Source organism: Urocitellus parryii, chromosome 11, assembly GCF_045843805.1.
Source record: "Urocitellus parryii isolate mUroPar1 chromosome 11, mUroPar1.hap1, whole genome shotgun sequence".
In the NCBI taxonomy this organism is placed as follows: Eukaryota; Metazoa; Chordata; class Mammalia; order Rodentia; family Sciuridae; genus Urocitellus; species Urocitellus parryii.
In genome coordinates, this window is record NC_135541.1 from 19,450,899 (window position 1) to 19,461,374 (window position 10,476).

At 46.5% G+C, this 10,476-nt stretch overlaps 1 protein-coding gene across 5 annotated transcripts in view; it reads right to left on the reverse strand.

Annotated features, from left to right (window-relative positions):
* The window catches only part of Ptp4a2 (protein tyrosine phosphatase 4A2), a 41,443-nt gene extending 37,332 nt beyond the window's left edge, over nucleotides 1-4,111 (reverse strand). The window contains exon 1 of one of the 5 annotated variants that reach the window (XM_077791063.1): nucleotides 4,094-4,111. Coding sequence is in view for 1 of the 5 variants with exons in the window: in XM_026391715.2 (XP_026247500.1) it covers nucleotides 3,430-3,453 (24 nt within the window). In the remaining 4 variants the exon portion in view is untranslated. Of the gene's footprint in view, nucleotides 1-3,276; nucleotides 3,366-3,429; nucleotides 3,829-4,093 lie in introns of those variants that run through there. The other 4 variants (XM_026391715.2, XM_077791061.1, XM_077791064.1 and 1 more) reach the window with 4 other exon arrangements.
* Between the last annotated feature and the right edge of the window lie 6,365 nt (nucleotides 4,112-10,476).

Consider the following 10,476-nt stretch of genomic DNA (forward strand, 5'->3'; position numbering starts at 1 on the left):
ATAAGGAAATACTACCTTTAAAGGAAAAATGAAGAAAAAGTTCAAGAAAGGAGCTCAGGGATATTGTTCAGTGGTAGAACATGACTATCTTGTTCACAACTTTTTTTCAAGTAAATTATGTGTGTGTGTGTGTTTGTGTGTGTGTGTGTACATACATACACTACAGAGGACTTTCTGACTTTCTAAAAATGTTATAAGCAAAAGCATTCAAACATACTCTTCCCTACTGCCATCAAAGTTCAGTGATTTTGTAAACCGTTTCTGCCTATAAACTTGGTTCATTCACATTAAATATTACTTGCCTGAATCACAGAAGGAGTGGTCTGACTCCCTGTTCTGAGTCAGAAAATACCAGGTTCAGCAGTTCTAAACTATTTTTCATTTGTAAAGGTGTTCTAAAAAGCCAGCTTTTTCTAGCTCTAAATGTGACAGTTAAATTTTTGCCTTCATAAAGTCTTAGTGGTAATATTTAACATCTGTAATTTAATTTATAACTAACAAAGTGCTTTCACATGAATTTTCTCACAAGATCTTTACAATCTCCTAATTTAAGTACTACACACATCTCAACAGAGAAACAAAGTGGCAACTTCCAGTTGACTGTTAGCCCCAATACCCTCCTCCCCTACCCCTCCCCCGCAAAAAAAAAAAAAAAACATAAAAGGCTGCTGCATTTCTTTAATCACACTTCTCTCTCCCAGACATATCCCAGGTGCCTCATAAAAACTGTCTCAAAGCACACACCCTGGGGCCCCAAGAGTTTCAAGGCAAATCTGCCTCCCACATAAAAGCCTAGTTTAGGCCTCTAAGAGCCTGAAGTCAGCATCTCCCAAAACCACTGCTGTGCCTCCAGCTATTCAGCCTTCTCCATTAACTTCTATAGATCTCATCTGTACAAGCTGCTAGGTCACTATGTGGATAAGAAATCTCAAAGTGAGACCATCTATTGAGAGGGAAGTATGGTACAGAGAAATATCAGGACTTTTGAATCAAAAATACCCCAATTTTTAATCCAGCTTCCATATGTATTATCTGTGTGACCTGGGACAAATTACTCAACCTTTTGATTCTCTGTTTCTCTTTATCTCATCACTATAAATCCATGGGACCTCATCACCAAATTCCTAGTGCTTGGCAAACAGAAGCAACTCAAAATATGTCAAATCAATGCAAATGAAGGTTAACTAACTCCTTTATTGTGGTTGTGAGAATTAAATCAGAGCACATAAAAAACACCTGTAGCATAGTAGGCACTTAATATTAATTAATCCCTGAACAGTGACAATACTATTTCTGAAAGCAGAGAATACTAGTGACTGAGAAAAAGAACACAATAATGAAATTTATACCTAATTATATACCAGTGGTTTTGCTTCTAATTCTGTCTATTGTCAAAAGAACAACTTTACTCTTTGCTTGTCATACTGAAAGACTCCCAAATTCAAAAAATAACATAATCTTCTAAGATTGTATTAAGATATGAAATCCCTATCAAGGCACTCTTCATTAGGAATCCTTATATTTGGGGCTGGCATTGTGGCTCAGCAGTGGAGTACTTGCCTGGCACGTGCAGAGGCCTAGGTTCAATCCTCAGCACCACATATAAATAAATGAAATGGGGGTACTGTGTCTAACTACAACTAAAAAATAAATATATATTTTTAAAAAGAATCTCTAAATTTGCCTGTTGTGGTAGTAGTACATCCTGAAAACCCAGTCCTCACTGAGGCAGGAAGATCTCAGGTTCAAAGTCAACCTCAGCAACTTAGCAAGACCATAAATCAAAATTAAAAAAAAAAAATTTAAAAGGACAGGGTAAAGCACCCATGGATTCAATCCCCAGCAAAGGGGGGGGGGTCCCTATTTCTACAACACCAGATTGGGAGGAAATCCACCACAATCATTAGTTTATTCAGTATGCAACTTCAAAAATCAAGACAGGCACACTCGCCACCTGTAATCCTAGCAGCTCAGGATGCTAAGACAGAAGCTCAAAGACAGCACGGGCAAAAGTGAGGCCCTAAGCAACTCAGTAAGGCCCTATCTCTAAAAAAAAAAAAAAAAATACAAAATAGGACTGGGGATGTGGCTCAGTGGTTGAGTGCCCCTGAGTTCAATGCCAGGTACCCCCAACCCCAAAAAATAAATAAAGTCAAGATCAGAATCTTGGCAAACAACTTAGCATCTTCACCAATCCAGTGGTATGTCAGCAAGTGATTCTGAAACCTGATAATATGTCCTTCTGTGTCCTTCCTTTCCTTGTGCACACTTTACAAGGCATAACTTCATTCACTTCCTGCCGGAAATTACTCTGTAATACATATAACATGGCAACAAGTGCCAAGTACTAATCCAGTAGCGGTTGAGGGCTGGTGACTCCAAATTGACAAGCATTTTGCTGAATGTTTACAGGGATTCTAGAACTAGTCACTTTAAGTATCTTGACAACTTCCAGGAAACAATAAATTAACCTATGTTTCCTCTTCATCAATGTTATACTATTGTCATTTCTTAGGAACTTTTCTCCAGAAGAACAGGAGTTACAACACGAAAGATACTGTTTCAATTTACCTACCAATAAAATTCCTTTCACCTGAAAAAATTAGCAAACTTTACAAAAAAAAAAGTTCATGCTTCTGAATACAGGCAAGAGTGCAGGCTTTAGGGCAAGAGTCAAGTATGTTGGTTACGTCTGAGCCCCCAGACTAAGACCGGATGGCAACCACATCCTTGCAAATCCAGAAATGTGTGTCAATATCACTAAACATGGACAAAAAAAATTATAGAAATAAAAGGCCACATTCTAAGAAGAAGAAAAAAAACTGTCACTGGGAGAAGCCTCCAACCTTGTCCTCTTTACTTGAACGCAAAAGACCCAGGGACAAGAAGCTACTGGAGGGAACTCGCTTACCCAAGACACCAGGGTTCACCACCACCTCACACAAAGACCAAGGGGAAGGGCGTCCGGGATGCCTGCTCACACGGTGGACAAATGCAGGCACACCCTTACACACTCCCCCATCTGCTACTCACCTTCTCCCCTACACCGCCTCTGCCCCCAGTCTCCCCCGTGTGCCCACACGCTCCCCTCGCTCCGTCACTGCCTCCCTACGCTCTCCCCCACGCTCACTCACCCAGTACTTTCTCCCCCCACCCACTCTCCCCTCCCGGCGCTCCCACAAGGACACTCACACTCTCGCCCTACACACGCGCTCCCCCCCGGGCGCACACACGCCCCACATTCTTCCACACACACGATCCCGCTCGCTCACCCACCCTCGCGCTCCACGCTGCCGGCCGCGCTCCCCGCCCCCGGGCCGGCCCTCCTTCCGGGGACGTGTCTCGGGCCTGCACTAATGGCAGCGGCGCCTCCCGCCCTCCCCTTCCCCGAGGCCCCGACGCGGGGCCGCCCGGGAGGGGCGCACTCACGCTGGCGAGCTGGGGACTGGGCATTGAAGTCCGGCGGCGGCGGGAGCGAGGAGGCGCCTCTCTCCTCAGTCACCTCGGCGGCGGCGGCGGCGGCGGTAGCGGTGGCGGCGGCGGCGACGACTCCCCCCCAGCCTCGGCGCGCGACACCCGGCCCGGCCCGGCGGCGGCGGCGGCGCGTGTCCACGAGTCCGTCTTGCTGCTGCTGCTGCGGCCGCCGCTGCGTCTCCTGCTGCCGCCGCTGCCGCCGCTGCCCTGTGGTGTTGCCTCGAGCCGTGCCCGACCGCCGCTGCCGCTCTAGCCGCTCCCGGACGGACGACGGTTACAGCCCAGCCGATCGCGCCGCCGCCACCACCGCTGCGCGCGCAGCCGGAACCAGCTCCCGCCGCCGCCCCTCAGGGGGCGCTGCGGGGCGCGGCGCGCGCGGCCGCCGGCCCGCCCTCCGAGCCACTGACTGGCTGGCGGCTGGCTCGCAGGCAGTTGGGCCCGCCCACCTGCCCCACGGGGCGCTGACCCACTGCCCTGAGCGCCTCCCCCGCTCCTCCTCCTCGTGGTTCGTTCCGCTCCGCACTCCTGGCGACGGAAGGCGCGTCCATGTGACCGGGGAGGGGGGGCAAGCGTGACCCAGAGAGTCCGCCAGCCCAGGCTGCGGCCCGCCCATCCGCACCTGGGCTGGGTCAAGGACCCAGGACTGCCGGGTGACCCCAAGGTCGTAGTGCTGATTCCCGCTCCCGGGCCGCTCATCCCGGAGCCAGATGTTGATGGGACGGGGCGGCAACCGAGTCTTGTGCTCGGGGATTTCCAACTCAGAAGTGAGAACGGGGCAGCTGAGTTCTTGGCTGCCCTTCCTGGAGGCCTCAAAAGGCTTGCGCATCTTCCCGCAGGATAGTTCTGCGCTGCTCCCCAACCCCCACCTTCTCCAGCAAGATCATAAGCACAGAAGTAAGAATTCTCCTTGACCAAAATTCAGATTGTAGGATGAAAGAGCTTGGCCAAGTGATTTCCTAAGTATTCTCCACTACTAAATGGAAATAAGCCACTTCATTGGGCTCTTCACGTAACAATAATATATGAAAAGTGCCTGATTGAAGAAAGACCCTGCATTTCGAGGTTTCCAACCTAACTAATGTCTCATTTAATGACGTAGATTATTCTAGAGATTCTCCAGTGGAAAGGTTTTATCCTTTTGCCTTGGAAGCTGGCCAGAAATTCTTTGCCAAATCATGCGTCCTGAGTTTTGGTTTGGAAAATGTGGTCACCATTGAGTTGAGAGACTGGTTCGGGCCACTGCCAGATGGCAGCTAGGAAAGGCCTTGGAGGGTGGCTTGGGAGGAAGAGGGGAGGCTCCGCCAGGAGAGTTGGGGGCGGGGGAGTTCTGTCCACCCTGGAAATCCCAGTTGCCCAGAACTAGCACCTTTCTAGAAGGAAGTGAAGTTGTCCCTTGGGCTGTCTTCTCTCCCACCTTACTACCACACACATGTTCATCCTGCCCTAAGGGGAAAAGCAGTGGTCAGTCATCATTAGTTCTTCACGAGGTGGACCTATGGCATTGCTCCTGACCAGAAGGCTTCCATTAAAGCTTAGCGCTAAAAAGAAGGGCCTTATGACTCAGCGGCATCAGAACTTGGAATGTTTACCACCAGCAGGTGGCCCAGGAGTGGGTATTCTGGCCGGTTGGGCTGTGTGGGAGTTGAAAGGCCTTGAGGAGCAAGAGGGACTACAGATCAGAAACAAGGATCTCTGGTGAAGAAGCACAGGCTCAGCTAGTGCGTGCATTCTACCTGCCTCCAGCAGGTAGTCTTTTCCACTTCCTAGAATCAAATTGGAAATGGAGAACCACCTTCTCTCCAAAACTTGCTGCATCTCCTTCTTAGTGATTCTTAAAGTCTCAAAACACCTTATGCAATCCTGGCCATACCACTTATAATACTATATTGTAAATGCCTATTTTCATGATTTTCCCCTGCTTAAACTCATCTACTTAGGGCAACCAACTAGATTGTAGAACAAATGAATGAATCTTCCCTCCATCTGGCTCTTAGCCCAGCCCTAAAATATCAGTAAATACTATAACAACATAAGGATAACAATAATGGCTATGATAATGGCCATTTATTAAGCATTCACTCTATTCCAAGCCCTGAGCAAGGTGTTTTTAAATATATTATCAAGTTTATGCTTCAAAATAACCCTATGAGTAAGATATTATTATGCCATTTTAAAAGGGAATGGAAGCTCAGAGACATGAAATAACAGAAGCAAGATTCAGCCCAGGTTTGTCTGCCTGTGGAGCCTGAATAATCATGATGTTAATTCATGACTTGTGTCAATTATCAGTGTTCCTCAGAGTAAGCTGGAAACCTTTCTGGGATGTTGGAAAGACATCTCTAAGAATGAAAGGCCTTTGACCACAGTGACACTACCACTTTCCCTTATCCTCAGGCCAGCAGAGAGATGCCCTAGCTTCTGACATACAAATGGTTTCCCAAAGAAGGCTGTAATTGGCTTTACTTCCTCTATACCTCAAACAAATCAGGAACTGGGCTGCAGGCACCTTATTAAATCATGATCCACCGTTGGCAGTGAATTTCATACATAAGTGCCCTGAGTTTATCCAGGACTTTTGTGGAAGCATTCCAAGTGCCATTTGCTTATTAATCCTCCCAGTGTCCCTGTGAGGCAAAACTGGCAGCATTCTTGGCTGATTTTATAGAGTGTTAGCTCCTTGAGAGCAGGAGCTGTGTAGGCCTGCCACACACATGGGTTGGAGAAAGAGTAATGATGATATGGCAAAGAAACGCAAGCCCTGATGTTCAAACACAACCCAGGTGCCTAGTTCCCATGATGGGCCTCCATGCTGTTTTATCTGGCATTCTTGCATTGCCATGTAGTTGCTATGTACCCTTGGAAAGGTACTTCATATCTCTGAGTCTCAATTTCCCCATTTATAAAATGGAAAAGGTAACACCATCTCATAAAATGTGTTTTTGAAAACTGAAGGAGTTAGTGTACATATTCATGGAACACTGTGATGGACACATGTTAAGTGTTTAATAAATATTAGCTAAATATTAAAACTATTAGAATGGGGGGCTGGGGATGTGGCTCAAGCGGTAGCGCGCTCGCCTGGCATGTGTGCGGCCCGGGTTCGATCCTCAGCACCACATACCAACAAAGATGTTGTGTCCGCCGAGAAATAAAAAATAAATATTAAAAATTCTCTCTCTCTCTCTCTCCTCTCTCACTCTCTCTTTAAAAAAAAAACTATTAGAATGGTACTCAGTACTGTAGAATGAATAAATGGAATTAGCTTTGATATCACTGGTTCTGTTGAGTTCATTTTAAAATTACAGGCCTGTAATCCCAGCAGCTTGGGAGGCTGAGACAGGAGGATTGCAAGTTCAAAGCCAGCCTCAGCAATTTAGCAAGGCCCTAAGCAATTCAGTGAGACCGTCTATAAATAAAATACAAAATAGGGCTGGGGATGTGGCTCAGTGGCCAAGTACCCTGAGTTCAATCTCCGGTACCCAAAAAATAAAATAATAATAATAAAATAAAACAGGCTCTAGCCTACACATAGTGGCATGTACTTATATTTCCAGCTATTCATGAAGCTGAGGCGGGAGGATCACTTGAACCCAGGACTTCAAGACCTCATATATAAAAATAAATAAATATAAAGCTATAGACTCTGCTACTTACTATTAGGTTTGTGACGGTGGACAGAGGTCTTCAAGAAAAAAACTCTGTCCTCCTCTATCATATGGGATGATAGCTCTGAAATGATGAGCTTGAAAGTTCTTTGTAAACTGACAAGCACTGTAAAGACATTAGAGATTGCCAGGCATGCTGGTACATGCCCGTAATCCCAGATACTCCAGCAGCTGAAGCAGGAAGATTGCAAGTTCAAGCCAGCCTCACAAATTAGTGAGACCCTGTCCAAAGAAATAGGGGCTGGGGATGTGACTCAGTGGTAGAGCATTTGCCTGGCATGCATGAGGCCCTGAGTTTGATCCTCAGCACTGCAAAATAAATAAATAAAATCATAACTAGATATATAGACAGACTGATCTTAAAAGGGGAGCTGGGAATGTGGCTCAATGGTAGAAGACCCTGGGTTCAATCCCCAATACGGCGGGGGGGGGGGGGGGGGGTTAAGGAGAATGAAAAGAAATATGGGTGTGGGTGTGGTCCAGGCATTTGTACAGCCTGTAATCCTAGCAACTCTGGAGGGTGAGCCAGGGGAATCAAAAGTTGGAGGTTAGCCTCATCTCAAGTTTGAGACCAGATTCAACAACTTAGAGAAACCAAATGGGGAGGTAATTCAGTAGTAATGTGCCTGAGTTCAATCCCAGTATCCTCCCCCCCCAAAAAAAGTATATTTAGAGTAGCTGGCACAGTGGAAGGTGGTCCATAAAAGTTACTTTCCTACCCCCTAACAAACAAGTCTTGCCTTTCAATGACCTAAGTAAAGGAAATGACAGGGTGTGGTGGGAAATGTATGCAACCAACAGAGCTGGGGTTATTTCTGGCTCTGCCACTTGGTGACCTTGAGGAATTTACCTATCCTCATTGGGCCTTCTGATTCCTTGCCTCTAATGCTAAAAAAAAAAAATTTAGGAAGAGAAAAGCAATAGACCCTGCCTCATAGGGACTGCTCAATAAGCCAGAGCTACTAAGAAATACACTGACACTTATGAAGTACTCTTATGAAAAGGACTCAGTTGGGCCCAGAGGCTGGTGCAGGTCTGTAATTTCAGGGACTCAGAAGGTTGAGGCAGGAATTTAGCAAATTTGAGGCCAGCCTCAGCAACTTGGCAAAACGTTGTCTCAAAAAATTTTGTACTGGGGATTGATCCAGGGAGCTTTACCACTGAGCTAAGTCCCCAGCCCTTTTTAATTTTAATTTTGAAACAGGATGTTGCTAAATTGTTTAAGGCCTCACTACATTGCTAAGGCTGGCTTCGAATTGCAATCCTCCTGCCTCAGCCTCTCAAATCGCTGGGATTACAGGCATGCACCACGGTGCCCAGCCTCAAAGTAAAATTTTGACAAAGGGGCTGGAGCTCAGTGGTGAAGTTCCCTGGGTTTAATCCCCAGTGCCAAAAAAAAAAAAAAAAAAACACCTCAGTTGGAAGTAACAACTAAAACCAAATGGGGTCATAAACTGCAAAATAAATGATCCGGGCTTTACAAAGTTCAGATGAGCATGGGAGGTTCCCGCCTACCACTATTGAGCTCGTCTGGCCCCTGCCAATGGGTCGGTCAGGAGAAGGCCGTGAGACTGCCCAACCCTCTCAAGAGTGATAACGGAGGAGGAGAAGGGGCGGGGGCAAGAGGAGGAATGTACTGATTCACCGCCCCACCCATCCCCTGACTCTAATCTCTCTTCCGGAATTTTACAGCCCTCTTTTACAGGGACCAGGGCTTAGGGGGCAGGGCGCCGGTTCCAGCTGGCTGAGAGCTCACCCACTACTCCTTGCCTTGCCAATCAGCTTGCGCAGGAAGCCTCTAGGAGTCCCTCGCCGACCGCGGGCAGCCTGCTCTCAGCTGCCTCCTAGACCCCCAAGACTCCCCTGCGGGACGCACTTTGCAGGAGCCCAGCCGGGAGGTGAAGAAGCTGTGGATTCCAGGAGACCTCTAGGCTCGCTGCGGGTAGGGGTCTCCAGCCAGCCAGAGTTCCCTCTCCTGGTGCCAGATGGAGCTGGAAAACTTTGGCTGAAGCAGGGTGTGGGCCCCAGAGGACTAGAAGGCTGTGGCCTCCTTCCAGATACTTCCCAGGGGCCATCAATAAGGATACCCATCTCCACCACCATAAGGTGAAACTGGATTTTGACCAAAGGAAGAAAAAAACGACTACAGGAACTGACAAGGATTGGAAGAGGGAAAAGTTAAGGAACTCGGCTCAGCCTCCTGGTTTCATCTTACAGATGGGGCAACTGAGGCCCTAGGGGGCAGGGATCTGCCCAAGGCAGTCCCGAGAACTAACAGCTTCTTAGGTTTAGTTCACAGCATATCCTGATACCTTGCAACTCAATTTCTCTGTTTGGCAGGAGGAAAATATCAAAGAATTTATTAATAACTGAAGCTAGCCCTGTTGGAACTGAGGCAGCAAATCTCCCTACAACAAGGGATTAAGAAGTAATAATGCTCACAGCTAACATTTATTAAGCATTTACTATGTACCAGGTGATGTTCTGATCACTTTATGTTAATGAATTTTCACAATTCCAGGAGGTAATACTATCCCTGTTTTATATTATTATCCCTATTCTGTAGGGAAACAGTAACAGCAATCCGAATGACCAAAGTAACCTCGCTAGTATATGATAAAGCCAGGAGGATTTGAACTCAACAGATATTTTTCCAGGGGAACTCAGACCTCAAGAGTATTTTTCCAGGCCCCACACCCTCAACAACTATGGGTTGGCTTCTAATGAGAATGCGGTTACAATCTACTTGTGTTCTGGATGTTGGTTTAAGAGTGTAAACTCTTCATTATAGACACTCTTGCAGAGTGACTTAGATTATCTGGGCCTGTATAAATGTTTAATATATGCTCTCTGACCAGATAATGTTTCTACACACTGAGACCTCAAAGCACCAGGTTAAGTGGGGCAATCAAGGTCACATTGTAAATTTGAGAAGACTCCTTCCCCCATGGTGCAGAGCTTTCTTAATTCTGTCCGGTGCTATGGTCAGAAGCTTGACTTTCTCCCCAACAATGGGTCCCAGTTCCTTTAGTGATAACTTCTTGGACCCCATTACCAATCATATCAGTGATCCTAATTTGACTACTGCTGTGTTTTCAAGGATGCTGAAAAGATTGCCTTACCCTCCCCCAAACATATTCCCTATCCTGTCCTCAAGTTTATATGTGTAGAAAATGCACACTTGGACATTTTCCTTCTTGGTTGAAAGCCAAACTGGCAGTTCATCTTTTATTAAAATTCAAACATCACAAGAGAGAAAAATAAACTGGGCCTCATAAGCCATTTTCTTTTTTTTTTTTTTTTAAAGAGAGAGAATTTTTAATATTTATTTTTTAGT